At 38.1% G+C, this 20049-nt stretch overlaps 1 protein-coding gene across 1 annotated transcript in view; it reads left to right on the top strand.

Annotated features, from left to right (window-relative positions):
• CPNE8 (copine 8) overlaps nucleotides 1-20049 on the top strand; it is a 292084-nt gene that overhangs the window by 238993 nt on the left and 33042 nt on the right. The window contains exons 15-16 of the mRNA XM_063448068.1: nucleotides 5842-6023; nucleotides 13549-13676. Of these exons, the coding sequence (XP_063304138.1) occupies nucleotides 5842-6023; nucleotides 13549-13676 (310 nt within the window). The remainder of the gene's footprint in view (nucleotides 1-5841; nucleotides 6024-13548; nucleotides 13677-20049) is intronic.

The following is a 20049-nucleotide window of genomic DNA, read 5'->3' as shown; positions in this document are numbered from 1 at the left end:
AGTGAGTTCTTGAACATGATGAGACGCACTACAACGCTTGCATGTTTAACCCCTTAAGGACCAAACTTCTGGAATAAAAAGGAATCATGACATGTCACACATGTCATGTGTCCTTAAGGGGTTAATCACTAGTGACAATTGTAGGAATATCAAAGTGAATGCTAAGTAAATTTCAAATTTAAGGCCAAAGTAACCAACCTACAAACATAACTTACTTGGAAAAATGTTCTAGTTTGGCTATTTTGACAATTAATTTGAAATGTGTTGGGAATTTCCAGCAAGTCTCACTTCAGTGATTAAGCCTGTTAGAATCAGGGCTTCAAGTAGTATGGAGCTTCTATGTTTAGCTACTCAGTGTCTGTCCTTGCTGTTCTCGAAGTCCGTTGCATTAGGAGCTGACAAACTTCTGATAATTGTCTCTTATTAAATCAATTCGGAAGTTTCAGAACATTTTCAGAAACCTTACTTCTATAATGTTGACTAGAAAGGTCTCATAGTCAATCCACGTATGATTCTGTTTCCAGGTCTCAGGTTTATTTGCTTTGATTTCTAGGAAATTGGAAAATTAATTGCAAATTTCAGGCCTGAAGAAACATATTGGCAACATTCTGCAATTCAGTATTTTTTTTTTGTTTTTGTTTATAATACTCATTATTACCTTCCTTTACAGAAAGTTAGTTTTTCTCATTTTTTAACAAAAATTCTTTACAGCACATAAAAACATACAACAATAGTTACAAGAGCATGCCTGTTAATCCAACAAAAGAAAGAAACAAGTCAGATCTCTTGCACTTACAATATATAACACTGATTTAGTTGGCTGCTAGCCGGGTACGCAGATTATTGCAGCTTCATTGTTTTGCTTTAAAGGGACACTATAGTCAACAGAACAACTACAGCTTATTGTATTTGTTTTGGTGAGTAGAATCATTACCTTCAGGCCTTTTGCTGTAAACACTGCTTGTTTCAGAGAAAATGCAGTGTTTACATTACGGCCTAGTGATAACTTCCCTGGCCACTCCTCAGATGGCTGTTAGAGATCCTTACGGGGTCATGGCTGCCTAAAATGCATCAATGTCTCCTCCCTCTGCATGCAGATACTGAACTTTCCTCATAGAGATGATTGATTCAATTCCAATAGAGATGCTGATTGGCCAGGGCTGCGTTTTAATGCTGGCTCTGCCCCTGATCTGCCTCTTTGTCAGTCTCAGCCAATCCTATGGGGAAGCATTGTGATTGGTTCAGGCTACCACTTCTTCTGATGGCAGTGGGCAGGTCTAAAGGAAACAGGCACAAAGCCAGCAGCTCCAGACTTGAATACAAGTAAGATTTACTATATTTAGGGAGGCATGAGGGGAACAGGGGGGCTAGATGGTGTTTTTAACCCTACAGGGTCAGGAATACATGTTTGTGTTCCTGACCCTATAGTGCTCCTTTAAGAGGGACTACAATATTTGTTGTGCTAATTCAAGGACGTTACTCGATATAATATTTGTTTTTCCTGCCCCCGCAAACCATTTTCTAGTAATTTTAACAACCTATTTTCAGTTCACTTGTCAGTTTTCTACAAATGCTTATGTAGTGAGTTTTAAGGCATTTATTATGTGTTATACTTGCTGGTTTCATATCAATTACTGTGATATAAAAAGCAAGTCATATTATGTTTCTACAACTGCCAAAGTTAACATAGAACTAAAGTAATAATTTAATGCATACATCACATTTTTTGTTCTTTCCTCTAACTAGGTCAGATTTATTTGCCAAACAGTTTTTTTTTTTTTTAAATATTGTGTATAACGTATTATGACAGCTGGCCACAAAAATATTTCTTTGTAAAGGTAATACTCCAACATATACATACATATATATATATATATATATATATATATATATATATATATATATATATATATATATATATATATATATTAACATTGATTAATGGGGATTACAACTTTTTCAGAAAGGATTCATAGAACATTTGAAAATTAAGTCAAGGAGACAGCATGTCATAGTTACATAGCTGAAAAAAATTCCTTCTTGACCCCAGAATGGCAGTCAGATTTATCCTTGGATCAAGCAGTTATTACCCTACATTGAAAGATTATATCCTTGAATATTCTGTTTTTGCAAGTATGTATGGACTCTGATAAAACCACCTCTTCAGGCAGAGAATTCCGCATCCTTATTGTTCTTACAGAAAAAAAAACTTTCCTTTTCCTTAGACAAAATCTTCTTTCTTCCAGTCTAAACGCCTGACCTCATATCCTATGTAAAGTCCGTTTTTTGAATAGATTTCCACACAATGGTTTGTATTGGCCTCAAATATATTTGTATAATGTTATGATATCCCCTCTCGGGCAACGTTTTTCTAAACTAAATAGGTTTAAATAGCTGATATGTTCCATTCCTTTTATTAATTTTGGAGCCCGCCTCTGCACTTTTTCTAGTGCCATAATATCCTTCTTTAGAACAGGTGCCCAAAATTCAATATGTGGTTTACCAGTGATTTATAAAGAGGCAAAATTATATTCTCATCCCAAGAATGAATGCCCTTTTTCATGCATGACAATACCTTACTGGCCTTAGCCACTGCTGATTGACATTGCACATTATTGCATAGTTGTTTTCTAAAACAATTCCCAAGTCCTTTTCGTGTGTTGTTATCCCTAATTCGCTTCCATTAAGGGTATGTTGCTTGTGTATTCTTTACGCCGAAGTGCATAACTTTGCATTTTTCAACATTAAATTTCATCTGCCTTTTGAGTGCCCAGTCCCCCAGTCTATCTAAATCCCTCTGCAGCAAAGTAATATCTTGCTCACATTGTATTATTTTACAGAGTTTTAATGCTTTTTTTCAAGATCATTTGTAAAAATGCTAAATAGAAGGGGTCCCAGAACAGAACCCTGAGGGACACCACTTGCCACCTCTTTCCAGCTTGAAATAATCTATTGTGTGGAACTGTATCAAATGCCTTGGCAAAATCCAAATAGATCACATCCACTGCAACACCCTGATCTATTCTTCTGCTTACTTCTTTGTAGAATGCAATCAAGTTAGGAATTCTTGAATATTATCCCTTAATAACCTTTCAAATATTTCCTCTGCCAGAGAAGTTACGCTCACAGGTCTATAATTTCCAGGCAAGGATTTTGAACCCTTTTTGAATATAGGAACCACATCTGCCTTCCTCCAATCCTCCAGAACACTTCCTGAAAGAAAACAATCTTGAAAGATTAAAAACAGAGGTTCACTTATTCCTACACTTAGTTCCTTAAGTACTCGTGGATGGATACCACCAGGCCCTGGAGCTTTGTTTATATTAACTTTCTTTAGTTGCTGCAGCAACTTGTCTTGAGTTAACCAATTACAATTATTCTGCAAGTTTTTAGTAGCAATCATTTGGACATCTATTGCCATGGGTTCTTACTTAATATATACGGAGGAGAAATAGTTATTTAAAATTCCTGCCTTTTACTGGGCTTCATTAACCAACACCCTCATTTCGGTTTTTAGTGTACCTACACTTAAATTTTTTGTTTTTTTTTAGAATTTATATACTTAAAGAATGCTTTGGGGTTGGTTTTGCTCTCTATGGCGATCATTTTTTCATTTTGAAGTTTAGCAAATCTAATCGCCTTTTTGCACGCATTATTGGCTTCCTTATATCTTTTTTATAGGATGCATCTGATTTGTCCGATTTAAATGCTTTAACCCCTTAAGGACCAAACTTCTGGAATAAAAGGGAATCGTGACATGTCACACATGTCATGTCTCCTTAAGGGGTTAAATGCCCTTTTCCCTGAAACATAAAATATATATATATATATATATATATTTTTAAATAAAGTTAAATCGAATAAGTTGAGGTGATATTTGAACAAAAAATAAAGCTATGTGTATGTTAATGTTAAAGAGAAAATAATGTTTTTAAAAAAGAGTTTCAGTGTTAAATATAAGCTGCAGTGTTTAATGCCCCTTAATTGTGCAATACCTATATCCAGGATGGCATTGTGTTTTGTATGTGACTACCGTTCGAAAACAAATTTACATAGAAAAAATTAAAATGTGTCTGAAAAGAAAGTCATTAGTCAATATGCAGTGCTCTGTTTCTTGTAAATACTTAGATGGATATTAGTGTCGGAATAAATTTTTGTCTACAACTAGAGAATCATCCACAACAACTTGACATTCATATAGCTTCCTTATATTTATTTACATGTTTTATTTATTCTATTTCTTAATTAAATATCACTAATAATGAGTAAGACTATTTCTAAATTACTGCTCTTCTCTAAAAAAAAAAACCCCAAAACTAAACATGCAATATGATGGTATTTTTAACTCCTAATAGTTCATTGCACTTCTCTGGTCAACATAAAAAAACAATCCCTGTAATTTGAGGATTAGATGAGATACATAGTGTGATGAACATTCAGTGATTGTCCACTGTGACAAAAAAGTATTTTACACACAGCTATTGGATAGCTCATCATTTTAGTTGGAAGCAGTAATGCCATAGTTTGATGGGAATTTTAGGATTAACCCATGTAGGATAATAGAACACAGCAGTCTTTTAGGCTAGGGTCGCATGTCAATAAAAATAAAATTGTCAGGTACTCTCACAAATGCTTTACATAATCCTAAAATTAATTAATCATGGCCACATAATATAAAGAACACATTTTGTAGTTTCCTTTATTGCTGTAGTGTTGAATCTCTCTTAATAACATTTTTAGCCCAGAGCTTGCAATCTAACTTTGTAATCCGAGGTGTTAGCCGAAATCTGTATTATTCAATAATAAGCTGGACCTATTAATTTTAAAAATACATCTCAAGCTTCCATAAGAAAAACTGCCGTTTTAAAAATATTTCCAGTTAGATCTGTAGTACTGGAAAGCGTTTAGATAGCCGTAGTAAAATGCAGATCTCAGCAGGTGCACACAGTGTGAAGAAAACAACGCAGACTTTCTAAATATAGAAACCTAGTAGTCTTAAGCTAAAGCATTCCAGGCAAATATGATGTGGCAGTTCTCCAGCAATATTCAGAACGTTTCACAAATCCCAATGCTTAGGTAATTGCTGTAGCAACTGTTATTTGTATTAGGAGCCAACAATGATGTCATAACTAAAGCCATGGATATCATAATCTGTAGTATTTCCAGCTCCTAAACGTAAATAACAATAGGAAGGAATATTCCTATATGGCTATTCATTTTTAAACATGCTGCTATACTACTACATCAAACAAGAAATTTTAGAAAATAATATGTTTAGATGGAAGGTGTTAAAGGGACACACCACACATGTATGTGTATGTGTGTGTGTGTGTGTGTGTGTGTGTGTGTGTGTGTGTTTCCCATTCACAAGAGTGCCAAATTCAAGATGGCATTTTGGTGTAACTTTGTAAACTGCTGCAAAATTGTTAGTGCTGTTCGCTAATAAACTAATTGGTATATATTTAATTAATCTTATATTCTCCATATTGGTGAAAAAAAAAATACAAGATGGTTCTCCAATGAAAAGGTGTGTCTTACAAAGTGTGTTCTGTCTCTCCTTGTCGTTTATTTTGAGTTGTATGCTTACAGCAAAACAGTTTTTATTATTACCTTTTAAAGATAAGTTTGACTCTTGATTTCGGCCAGGGCTCTGTAACTATGTTTGACATCCTCACCATTGTGAACATTATTGTGCTACATATCTGCATTCTTCTTTTCATTATGTGCATTGTTGCTGGCGATTGTGAAAACATGTTGTTTACACTTTTGTTACAAATAAAACTGTCAATTACAAATTCGTATTTGTACATGAAATGTTATTTATATAACCTTTCCAAACAGGTAACCCTGCACAGCCCACCTCGCTGCATTACATGAATCCTTATCAGCTGAATGCATATGGCATGGCACTAAAGGCAGTTGGGGAAATTATTCAGGATTATGACAGTGATAAAATGTTTCCGGCATTAGGATTTGGAGCAAAATTGCCACCTGATGGAAGAGTATGTCATGAATTTGCTTTGGTAAGATTATTGTTTTTCATGCTTGTAAATGTGAATACAAAATGACTAGTTTTGTTATTACATACATATTACTACTGGTCAGGAAAAACAAAATACATCAGCATTGTGGAAAACAAATGTAGTAGTACCAAAGTAGAAGTAGTGTTATTTTATCAAATGATGGGGGGTTTTTCTTCTCAAAACCCACTGGGGGAAAAAACCTCTTGGCATTGTTATAACAGACTGGCAACGCTCTATTACATTTGTTTTTTTTATGTAGTGTGGTTAAGCAGCATGGATGTGAGAATCCCGATAGTGAGCATCAGTGGCGTACACACAACCCATGGGGCCCCGATGCGAAAACTGATCTGTGCCCCCCCCCCCTTACTCTGCGCGGGCTGGGGCCGCAACACGTGGCGGTCGGGCACCTGGTCGCAGGGCTGCGACCCGTGCGACCGCGGTATGTACGCCAGTGCATGCATAAACACATACACTTAAAGGGCCACTACAGACACCCAGATCAAATCAGCTCAATGAAGTGGTCTGGGTGCCAGGTCTCTCTAGTTTTAACCCTGCAGCTGAAAACAGCAGTTTCAGAGAAACTGCTATGTTTCACTGAGGGTTAATCCATCTCTAGTGGCTGTCTCATTGACAGCCGCTAGAGGATTTTCTGCGATTCTCACTGTGAAAATCACAGTGAGAAGACGCTGAACGTCCATAGGAAAGCATTGAGTAATGCTTTCCTATATGGGCGGTTTGAATGCGCGCGTGGCTCTTGCCACGCATGTGCATTTGGAGCTGAGAGGCGGATCGGGACGGAGAGATCCCCAGCGCCAAGGGAGCCCGGCGCTGGAGAAAGGTAAGTGCTTTAGACACACACACACACACTCTCATGAACAGACGCACACATTTACTGACAGACACACACTCAGTGACAGACGCACACAAACATACTCAGTAACAGACACACACACTAACACTAACACACTCTAAAACTAACACACTCACTAACACAATCACTCACACTAACACACACTAACACTCACTCACTCACTCACACTCACTCACTAACACACTCACTAACACTAACACACTCACTAACACTCACACACTCACTAACACTAACACTCACACACTCACTAACACAATCACTCACACTAACACACTCACTAACACACTCACACTAACACTAACACACTACCACTAACACACTCACACTAACACACTCACACTAACACACTACCACTAACACACTCACACTAACACATTCACACTAACACTAACACACTCACTAACACACTCTCTCACTAACACAAACTAACACTAACACACTCACTAACACACTCACACACTCACATTAACACACTCACTAACACACTCACTCACTCACATTAACACACTCACTAACACACTCACTAACACTAACACTCTCACATTAACACACTCACTAACACTAACACACTCACATTAACACACTCACTAACACTAACACACTCACTAACACACTCTCTCACTAACACACACACACACTAACACTAACACACTCACTAACACACTCACTAACACACACACTCACTCACTCACTAACACACTCACATTAACACACTCACTCACACTCTCACTCACTAACACTAACACACTCACATTAACACACTCACTAACACTCTCACTCACTAACACTAACACACTCACATTAACACACTCACTAACACTCTCACTCACTAACACTAACACACTCACATTAACACACTCACTAACACTCTCACTAACACACTCACTCACTACCACTCTCACTAACACACTCACTAACACTAACACACACACTCACTCACTAACACACACTCAAACACACTCACTAAACACACACACACGTTTTTTCTGTTTTTTTTTTTTTTTATTTAATCCCCCCAGCCTCCTTACCTGTGTGAGAGCTGGGGGGATTCCCTGGGGTCCAGTGGTGTTGCTGGTCACCCGGCTGGCTGGCGGGCGCGCGAGGGAGCACTGTCCCCTGGGTGCTCCCTCTTCAGCTCCCTCGCGCGCCGTGTACTGATACCGGAGCCGGAAGATGACGTCATCTTCCGGCTCCGGTTTCAGTGCGGTGCGCGAGGGAGCTGAAGAGGGAGCACCCAGGGGACAGTGCTCCCTCGCGCGCCCGCCAGCCGGGTGACAGCAGGGCCAGCCTCGGGGGGCCCGGAGGTGGCCGGCTCCTGGGCCCCCCAGCAGAAGAGGCTGACCCTGGTATGTACGCCACTGGTGAGCATGTGATGTCAGGACTCTGTGCTGTATACTGTGTGTTTCCAGAATGAGATAGAAGGCTTATGACGTATTAGTAGATCTTCATTCACCCCCTCCTCACAGCTCCTAATAGTTCTCACTTCTTCCACTTCCGAGCTGCTTGGCAGCACTGCTAAGGGCAAGGACCTCACCAGAGAGACTTGGTTATGTAGACACAGAGGGTTACATGGACACAAGGGGGGGCATGGGGTAGAAACACAGGAAGGACTTTTTAAAAGGAACAAGCACAAAGGGGGGTGTGGGGAGATGGTGTAAAATCACGCATGGTGGAATATAGAGAGATTAGGCAAAAAGGGATGAATTAGAGAATAAGAACAACTGGTAACATGGGTATATAGGATAGAAATGCAAGTGGTTTAAATATGAAGAGTGGAACAAAAGCATGAGATATGACTAGTGGGAGTATTGGGTGAGTGAGCAAAGGACTGCGGAAGAAATGGAAGGGCTATATTAACTGTGGGAAATATGAATTTGAAGTAGAGTTAAGTATACTTTTATTTTCTAATTAATGTAGGGAGTGCATTGTGTAGTGTATTTATAGGGGTTAGGTTTGTGCATTGGGTGCATTGAGGAGACGATTTGTGCCCTTGTTACTAGGCACCATTATGTCTTGTCCCATCCCAACTGAATTACATCATACTACACTTGAAAAATCACTGATTGCCCGTGAGTAATTACATTTAATCAAATTACCGTATTTTTCGCTCCATAAGACGCACCTCACCATAAGACGCACCTAGTTTTTAGAGGAAGAAACACAGAAAAAAAATATTCTGAACAAACTGTCCCATAGTGTTTCTTACTATGGGACAGTTTGTACAGAATATTTTTTTTCTCCCCTGTCCCATAGTGTCCCCCCCTCCCATAGTCTTCTCCTCTCTCCCATAGTCTTCACTCACCCCCTCCCCATGGTCTTCACCCACCCCCTCCCCATGGTCTTCACCCACCCCCTCCCCATGGTCTTCACCCACCCCCTCCCCATGGACTTCACCCACCCCCTCCCCATAGACTTCACCCACCCCCTCCCCATAGACTTCACCCACCCCCTCCCCATAGACTTCACCCACCCCCTCCCCATAGTCTTCACCCACCCCCTCCCCATAGTCTTCATCCACCCCCTCCCCATAGTCTTCATCCACCCCCTCCCCATAGTCTTCATCCCCCCCCCTCCCCATAGTCTTCATCCCCCCCTCCCCATAGACTTCATCCCCCCCCATAGACTTCATTCCCCCCCTCCCCATAGACTTCATTCCCCCCCCTCCCCATAGACTTCATTCCCCCCCCTCCCCATAGACTTCATTCCCCCCCCTCCCCATAGACTTCATTCCCCCCCCTCCCCATAGACTTCATTCCCCCCCCCTCCCCATAGACTTCATTCCCCCCCCCTCCCCATAGACTTCATTCCCCTCCCTCCCCATAGACTTCATTCCCCCCCCCCCATAGACTTCATCCCCCTCCCCATATTCTTCTCTCCCATACTGTCCCCCTCCCCTTGTCCCATAATTACTTACCTGTCTTGTAGCGTTGGCCGGCAGCACAGGGCGCTCCGCGGTAGTGGAACTTGAATTTCATGTTCCGGTTTCCGGCGGGACTGAAAGGAAGTGCGCACTCAGCTTGTGCACACTTCCTTTCAGTCCCGCCGGAAACCGGAACATGAAATTCAAGTTCCACTACCGCGGTGTGCCCTGTGCTGCCGGCCAACGCTGCAAGACAGGTAAGTAAAACTTCATATTCGCTCCATAAGACGCACAGACATTTCCCCTCACTTTTGAGGGGAAAAAAAGTGCGTCTTATGGAGCGAAAAATACGGTAATGGGGAAAATTACAACATGATGTGCTATGGGAGGCCTGACTGCATCAGAGGCTGAATGAAGGTGACAAGGAATCCATCTGCGAGGTAGCAACCAAAGTGTCTATTAGCCTTAATTTACAGGAACAAATACAAAACTTTATTTAGATGGTACACAACCCCAGAACAGTTGTTCACATCAGTAAAACTGCCACAGATTTGTGCTAAAGGAGATGTGGCGATAGCAGCTCCTACGCCCACACTTGGTGGTCATGACCTAAAATGATTTCATTTTGGGAGGAAATCCTAGATCTCTTACTTAGCATCTTAATTAGCATATATTAGTACTATTAGAGCCTTGGTACTTCCTTTTATTTAAACCAATGGAGGTATTTTCCTCTGTTGATATGAAATTATTTAACAAAGTCACCAGACAAGAGCTGGTGCAAAATTGGTTGCAAGACACAGTACCCACAGTGGAAGCAGTCCCCAAGTTAATAGATAACCATTTAATTGATAATTTAACTTCCTAAAATTCCTAGTGGCTACAGTTAGGAATAATATGCCTTCATTTTAAGATCTGACAACTCTGGGAGGATTGTAATGCTAAATGATTTTACTCTTTTTCAAGGCTTACATATTCATTCACCCTTACCCGCAGAGGTCTACTGTCTATTCTTTCTTTCTCTTTATTGGGTTTTTCACAAATTGTTCATTAATTTGTATATGTGAAATATGTGCAGAGTCTTGGACTTGTGCATTGTTTGTTTTGTAACATTGCTACTTTTCAGATTTAAGTAAGCATTATGTAAACCATTTTTTGTTTAACAACTTGGAGGGATGACTTACTATATATCTTACATCTTATATGTTTTGCTGATGTACATGCAACTATCATATGTTCATAAACCATTTGCCTTGGGGTTATGTAATTAATGCATTTCCTCCTCATTTCTCTCCAGGCAGCTCATTTAACTACATTGTAATTTCTGTAATTGTCATGCATTTTATTAAGTCACTTATCAAAAATCTTATCCTTATTTGACTCTAGCAATTATTTTTTTTTTAAGACTGCATTTTTTTCTGTAAGCATACAAAAATAATAATGAGTGTCAGATAATGGTTAAAAAACCCAAAGTATAGACTTTAAGCTAAATGTTAGAAAATTATTTTTTACTTCTTACAATACAAAAATAGATTTAATGTTTTACATGAATTATGTCATTGGTATTTTGGGCACACATCTAACTGCCTTCTCATTTTCTACCAAATATATAAAAATCTTCCTGTGCTATTTTCAGTGGGTCTACACTGATAGGAACATAAACAGCATATTCCCCAGGCCATATTCCCCAGTTAATTGCTTATAATAAATTGTCTATTGTGGCTGCAACGCTTTCCCCAGTGTGATGGAGATATGTATAACACTAAAAAGACTTTAATCAGTCACTAACCTAATATTACTATTGAAATATGGTTTTGCAAGCCATATACATACTTTAGGACTCGATCAAAAATAGACTGAAAACTATTGTTTCCAAACATGTTACACAATACTGCTAATTATACCACCTTCTGTAATGACCCATCTTACAATTACCAGCCTGTAGAGGAATGACTTACTCCACTAGAAGCCACAAGATACTGATATAATGCCTGCAAATTGTCCTACAATGTAAATTCATTACTTAAAACAGGCTTTTAAATGGTACAGGACACTTAAATGAGTCATATTATTCCTACAGTAAAGGAGGGGGAGAGAGTAAATAGATTCTACCATTTCACTGTAAACATTACATTAGCATGCCTATGACTAAAGATTGCAATAGAAGTTTTTAAAATACCTTTATTTTAGAAATAGATGATTTAAATGTATTTACTCTACATGGGCATTCTGCACAAATTCTTACATTCTGTTGCTATTCTCTTGTCATTTTAGTAAGCTGTATTGCTAGTAATGCCTTCAGGGTCTTTACAAATACCTATAAGCAAGTTATTTGACCATTTTATTTATCTAGAGAAAAATTTCACTAACATTTTAGACCCTGTGTGAAATATTGCAAGATAAATGACACTTTGCTCCGCCTAAAGCTTTTTATTTCCAAAACACTTTTTTTTTTTGTAAAGGCTGAACAAATACATACAAAATAAGTTGTGTGAAATGTAATAATTGTAACTTTTGCATGTGACTGCAAAGCAATATTAAACAAAATGACTGTTTTATGATATGTGTATATGCTAGCTATGCATCCTTTGCTTCAAATGTATGTTATGCAAATATTTTTCAATCAAAAAAGCGCTCAGCAGTGTAGGGGTTAATGACTAATTAAGGGGAAAAAAATAAACTAACTTTCTGTTTGGCTCATGCAAGTACTACAAATATCTAATAAAGTAGCATCTGAGCATACATAATATAAAAACAAAGATGTCAAGATGTATTATTGAATAAAGCTTTGTTATGGTTGCTAATACGACATATGTTGAGAGTATGAGAAAATAATTCAATATTATAAAAAAAAAAAAAAACAGGGGACAGTTTATAAGACCTATTTAAGAAAAAACCTATGGCCAAACAATTGAGTTAGATTTTGTTTTCGTATTTCTTTTTATTAAAGTCTCTGAAAGGGTTCTCATCCTCAGCCCAAGCTATTTTTGTCCATTCGTCAAGGATGCAGCTTTTTGACAAATTGTTGTGGTGTCTATGATATGACATCCAGTGAGCAGAAAACTGATCTCAAAGTCCAAGCACAGATTACTAGATTGACAGGGCTACATGAGGCTCTATAATGAAATTGATGGTCACAGGCAGCACAGTCACCAGGAGCAACCTTTGCTTAGTGCTTCTGGCAGAAACGAATTAAAGTGATTTTTCAAATAAAAATAACACCTTTAGGAACACTCCAAACTGTGAATCCATAGTTGCATTATCCAACTCCTTGCTGACATGAAAGTTATGTTCAACAGTTTCACTTCCCACATAAGAGATGATAGGTGCAAGAATAAAGCTACCACCTATGAACTGTTCTTGGCAAAACTAGTATGTGCTCAACAAGAAAAACATCCATAGATTATCTACTTATATTCACAAATCGAGCTGAACTTAGTATAGATACTGAGGCAGAATCTTAATATCTGTGTGTGTATAATTAATCATTTATGCATGAATTGCCAGCTAGTAAAGTCCTCCCCCCCCCTCCATGTCTTTGGAATTGTTGTGTTACATTTAGTTTATCTGTTTATTCATTTTTATGTCAAATGCAGAAGGCTTTTTTTTAGCAGAATTGCCATGGTAAATCCTGTATTAGTGCAGAGGTTTTGCTTTTCATTTATGCTTGTTTGAAGCCATTTCTACAACGATAGTCACTTTTTTGCTTTAGAGTGTTCAAGCCAATCTTGTAATTAAAATGTATGTAGGTTTATATGTTAACGTTGATATTGTTTCATTTTCTACATTTTGAGCAGAATGGAAATCCTCAAAATCCATATTGTAATGGAATAGAAGGAGTAATGGAAGCTTATTACAGAAGTTTGAAAAGTGTGCAGCTCTATGGACCCACAAACTTTGCTCCAGTAATTAACCATGTTGCACGGTAATTAAATACTTGATGAATGCATTTAGTTGTTTGAATTTTATTTCATTTTTTTCTACTCCTAGTTTGTCTCAAATAAGTATTTTCTTTAACTACTTTGTAGAAAAAAAAAAGTTAAAATCTTTATTTTAAAAGAAGATTCTTTTTAAATGGATCCTCTGTATCAATCAATCACATGGTTTGATGGAGTTTTACCTTTTGGGTCTCCCCCTTACCCATGTTTTTTCTTACTTCATTAAGTCCCCCCCAGTTACTGACCTCTCTCTCTCTCTCTCTCTCTCACACACACACACACACACACACACACACACACACACACACACACACACACACACACACACACACACACACACACACACACACACACACACACACACACCCCCCCATACACAGAGACTGACCCATATACACTGACTCTCTCTCTCTCTCACACACACTGACTCACACACACACAGACTCAGATTTACCAGCAGCTGCCTGGATGCCTCTGTGCAGAGCTGAGCTTCCTCTCCCTCTGCTGCTCTCTATGACCCAGGAGGAAGTCCTCCCAGCACAGTGCCCCCTCTGACTGCTCGTGGGAAAAGGGTCGAAAACAGTTCCACAGTGACAGTGCTGCTTTAGCTTGTGAAGGGTGACTCACTGACTGCTCCCGACTTCAATTTCAGTTGGGGGGACACTGCATGATGTGGGGAGGCATGAACTCCTCTAATGACGCCACTGCTCTCTAGCTCCATCATTCCCACCAGCCCAATCTCCCTCTCTACACAAAGCTCCATCTTCCTCTCCCCCCTCCAGCTCCATCTTACTCTTTCTCAAAGCTCCATCTCCTTCTCTCCTCCAGTTCCACCTTCCTCCCTCTCTCCTCCAGCCCAGGCTACAGCAGCCCACCAAAAAAATTCTTGGTATGCCAGCAGGCCAGCCCACCCTGAGTGCTGCTCATTTTTATATTACTAAATCCCATCCTTACTGTCAGGTTAGCGATTACAGCTTCCGACAAATTATGTAAGTAGTCTAAGCATGCATGCCTGGTACAAGACTCTAATTATCTATTTGTAACCTGATCTATGTTACTGTCAGTGGAGAGAGGATCTAAATTAGATTATAAATGTTGCTGAACTAAAGTGGAGAATGTCAGAAACATTATGTGTATGATACTACAGAGAGATAATGACAATACTTAAGATTTAGCATTATATTTAAAATGTAGCCTTGTGGAAGCTGTTAATTCTGATGGCATGCATCACTTACACTAGAAACAAATTGGAGAGGAGCTTAAATGTATGCACTTACTTGGGGGGTTTCATAGACAGCCAATATGTGTAAGAGAATCTGAGATGGGGAAACTAGACAGGCAATGTGACAAACCATCTCACTGTGCAGTTCGAATTTGCATGTTGTGGTTGGAGCAATCTGTCAGATATTTCACATAGGTAAAATGGCAATGCTGAATATTTACAGAAAGTAAATACTGAGCATTGTGAAGATCACCTTCTCTATTAATGTGCATTAATAGTGACTTTTGAAATATATGTTTATATTTGTAAGCTAAAATAAATGTTTTATATTTTGAGTGCAATATTGTCTAAATGTACAATATTGTTTTCTAGATCAGTGGATTAGCCACTGCTTCCTAACACATTGTGTGTAATGGAAGATGTAGAAATATGTTAGGAGCAGTCCAATGTTATACAGAAAATCAGCAAGATGCAAGTACAGTAACAGAGAGGGGTCTCCTCTGGCATCAACAAAGCTTTAGGGATGGGTTATACAGTAATGTGTGGCTGTGTTTTAACCCCTTCAGGACGGAGTCAATAGTGCACGTTCTGATCAAAACAAAACGTAAACAAAAACTGGAATTTGCGCTATATGTCTGTTCACCCGTAGTTCCCCTCTTTCAAATTATATGCACCCACACTTATTATATATCATTTTGTTCAGGAGAAACAGGGCTTTAATCTATCATTAACTATTCATATATGGAACATCATTTATTATGAATAAAAGTAAAAAAAATGTGAGAAAATAAGATTTTTTTTTAAATTTGCATTTCCGTCTGACATTTTAACTGTGAATGTCATAATACTGTTAGGTTTTACTGCAAAAAAATGCACATATTTGTAATCAGCGATGTCTCACGAGTACAACAGTACCCCCCATTAACAGGTTTTATGTTGTTTTGGAAAGTTACAGGGTCAAATATAGAACATTACATTTTCAAATTGAAATTTGCCAGATTGGTAATGTTACCTTTGAGACGGTGTGGTAGCCCAGGAATGAGAATTACCCCCATAATGGCATACCATTTGAAAAAGTAGACAAGCCAAGGTATTGAAAGTGGGGTATGTTTAGTCTTTTTTAGTAGCCACTTAGTCACAAACACTGGCCAAAGTTAGCGTTCATATTTGTTTTTGTGTGAAAAAAGCAAAAAACGAATATTTGGCCAGTGTTTGTGACTAAGTGGCTACTAAGAAAGACTGGACATACCCCGCTTGCAATACCTCGGGTTGTCTACTTTTGCAAATGGTATGCCATCATGGGGGTAATTCTCATTCCTGGGCTACCATACGCTCTCAAAGGCAACATAACCAATCTGGCAAATTTCAATGCGAAAAAAATGAAATGCAAGCCTTATATGTGACTCTCTAACTTTCCAAAACACCATAAAACCTGTATATGGGGGGTACTGTTATTCTCGGGAGACTTCACTAAACACAAATATTAGTGTTTTAAAACAGTAAAACATATTACAACAATAATATAGTCCATAAAAGTGCAGTTCGTTTGTAAAAAATGCAAAAAACTTCACTTTTACTTAAAATATAATCGTTGTAATACAATTTACCAGTTTGAAACACGAATATTTGAGTTCAGCGAAGTCTCCCGAGTAAAACAGTACCCCCTATGTACAGGTTTTATGGTTTCTTGGAGAGTTACAGGGTCATATATAGTGCTTGCAAATTAAATTCTCTGCACTTTCTCCCTGTGTTGTCAGGCATGTCAATCAAATTTTAATTAATCAAATCACATAATTACGTTAAAAGATTATTTAAATATACATGTAGAATTTTAATATATATGCATTTATAGGTATTTAAATTCTACGTGTATACTAATGTAATCTTTTATGTAATTATATGTATTTATCTATATATATATATTTGCGGTTATTTGTATTTTATATATATATAGATATATATAGAATGTCATTCTAAGTGTATTTTGTTACCGATATATATATATTAATAACAAAATACAGTTAGAATGAAATTACATATGCATATATAATTTATATTAAATTTTGTTTCAATATTTTATTTATTTATTTTATTATTTTATTTATTTATTATTTTAATTATACATATTTATATATAATATATATATGTACATCTATTATATATATAATATATATACATATTATATATATGTAACGTCATTCTAAGTGTATTTTAATATTAATATATATACTTATATTAATATTAAAATACACTTTGTATGACGTTACATATATATAATATGTATATATATTATATATATAATATATATACATATTATATATATATAAAAATATATTTAATTTATTTTTACACTTGTCTTTTATTTATTTTTTATACTTCCCACCAGCAGGGGGACTGTCTGATATTTCAAACAGTCCCCCTGCTGGCATATCCACAGCCAGCTATAGGGGGCCATGTGATCGCTCTTTGAGAGCGATCACATGGCCCCCGGGGGCCTGATTTGCCGTGGGAGGGCTGCCTGGGCTGTGAGGCAGTCCTCCCGAAGCGGATCGCGGCGGAGGTAAGTATAACTTACCTCCTGGGGCTGCAAGCCGTTACGGCGTGCTATGCCGTCATAACGGCGTTAAAGCCCACTTAACCCGTGACGGCATAGCACGCCGTAACGGCGTTAAGGGGTTAATGTGGAGGAGTGAAAGGGGAACTGTTTACTTGTATAAAATGTACACCCTTAAAGGGACACTGTAGGTACCCAGACCACTTTAGTCCATTGAAGTGGTCTGGGTGCAAACTCCCATCACCCTGAACCATGAGCATGTAATTATTGTAGTTTTCGTAAACTACAATAATTACCTGCTTGGGTTAACTCTGTAACGGATCCCTTATACTCCGGCTGAGTATATCCATTATAAATCTCCAGAGTCCCAAGCGCAGTAGTGATTATAACCCAAGTTCCCCAAACATCAGCCTAGACTTGATGAACGGTAGAAACGAATGTGTTTAAGCTGAGCAACTGGCCCACTTATATTCAAAATCAGGGGGCAGGAAAACACGCCCAGAACACTCCCACAAAATGGTTACAAATTATAATGTCAGCATGACTAGGCATAAATGACATACCATATTAAAACATATGAAAATACATAATAAACCTATAGGAACCCCCACAAATATGATATCCCCAGATAGCCTGGATCTATCCACGAATACAGTCAAATCGCCACTGGGGGTAAAGTTTTGACCAACCGATCATGAGGCGTATATCCAAATTAATTCCATAGCTTCAGTGGTAGCGGTCGGTCCATTTGGGGATTTCCAAAATTAACAAAAAGGACAAACGGTTCCCCTGGCTCATAGGTAGTGTTTGTTTGACTTGTTCATACGAACAAACCTACCGAACAGCGCTTTCCTGGTTTGTCGCAGAAAGAATCAGGTGTTCACATGGTTTAACCGGTGTTCGTGAGGTCAAGTGTCGGGACTTGGTTCCAAAAAAATCGATGACCAAGTCCCGCTGTCTGCGTTCGTGCGACAAGATGGCCACAGTTTTCTCCATAATGTGGCGTTCGGTTATAGGAATGGCGGCCACACAGAGAGAGCACTTAATCCTGTGGTTTGTAAGTAGTTAATGAGTCAGGGGGGCTGGTCTGTGTTCATTAGATTTATATACCAAATGCAGAGAAAACATGAATAGGGTTCAGGGACCAGTTTCCTGAACTTGGGAGGAGGACATCTCCTATACAGGCAAAATAGTGGGTTTTGTCACAAACTCCTCCTCTAGTGGCATCTGATTGAAATTTATTTTTGTATTTATTTTTTTAATATAGGCATTGTGAGTTACCCATGGCAGATAATTAAGCAGTGTGACTTCAGCGGCATGATCTAAACACAAAAACTGCTTCATTATGCAAAAGTTATTTTGGTGGCTATAATGTCCCTTTATTTTGAAAGTAGACAATGTATAATACGTTTATTTCAGGGAGTTTAGGTCAACTCAGTGAGGCATAAACATTTTAGTAAAAATTACAACATATAATAATGAAAAGACTGTGTAATTTCATGCAATTTAATGTCACACAGCATTGCTATTTACATTGATGTCTATGGGAGAATTCTAGTGGACATATGGTAAATTTCCCTTCGGTATTGCCAATTGCAGTTGTTAAATTATTATAAATAATGGAATACTTTAAAAATGTGCTTCCATATGGAATAACTCTGAAACATCAGGATAGCAACCAGAGCATCAGATCTGTCAAGACAAGCAGAGAGCCATGTATCTGAAGCAAGGAAGCAAGATCCAGATACTAACCAGGAATAGGGAATGAGAAAATGAATGACTGGTGTTGAATAGTTGACACACAAAGTACTTGAACACTGATAATGATGTGCCCAGAGATTAAGTAGGGGAAGAGATAGGAATGTCAGTTTTCACATAGATGTACAAAGAAAATTGTAACACATGCGCTGAATATAATTATACACAAACTACGGAATGCAATGCATACGTGCATAGGTTTGTTTAAAATAATTACATCAGAGAGATCTGACATGTTATGTCACATGAAATAAGACTGTACACCTAGGGTCTTAAGCAAAAATCAAAGCTATTTTGGACTTCAATTTGAAATTAGGGATTGACCAATTATCAACTTGGCTGATTACTACAGCCTATAATCTGACATTTTCCTAATAATCTGAATCAGTCTTTATAGTTACCAATATTATGCTTACCTTTACAACGCTCTGTTTTCTGCGGACAGCCACCAGCTAAGGCGGTGTGGGCAGTTCACCTGCTTGTGGAGCGGAGTTAGAGGCATTAGGTAATAGAGAGCTTGAAGACATCTGCCTAGTATAAATAATATGTATGGTAGGCAATATTTCGCATAAATAACTTAGACCACACAATAAACACAGACACAATTTTTTTTTTTTTCAATGGGCTTGGCCGTGGTGTTTATTTAAAGCTTGAAAGAGGCATACCACCATAACTTGATAATGGTAACCTATTCACATAAACTTCTTCACTTTACTTCCAAAACTTTTAACTTTCACTATCACTTAATTGCCAGTAAGTCATAGCTAACCTGACCCCCTTTTATATACAATCATCCTTTCTCAGAACTTGAACCTTTGCCCCAAAG

Source organism: Pelobates fuscus, chromosome 3 (genome assembly GCF_036172605.1).
Source record: "Pelobates fuscus isolate aPelFus1 chromosome 3, aPelFus1.pri, whole genome shotgun sequence".
NCBI lineage: Eukaryota > Metazoa > Chordata > Amphibia > Anura > Pelobatidae > Pelobates > Pelobates fuscus.
Note: the sequence above shows the minus strand (reverse complement) of the source record. Positions and strands in the feature narration are given on the sequence as shown.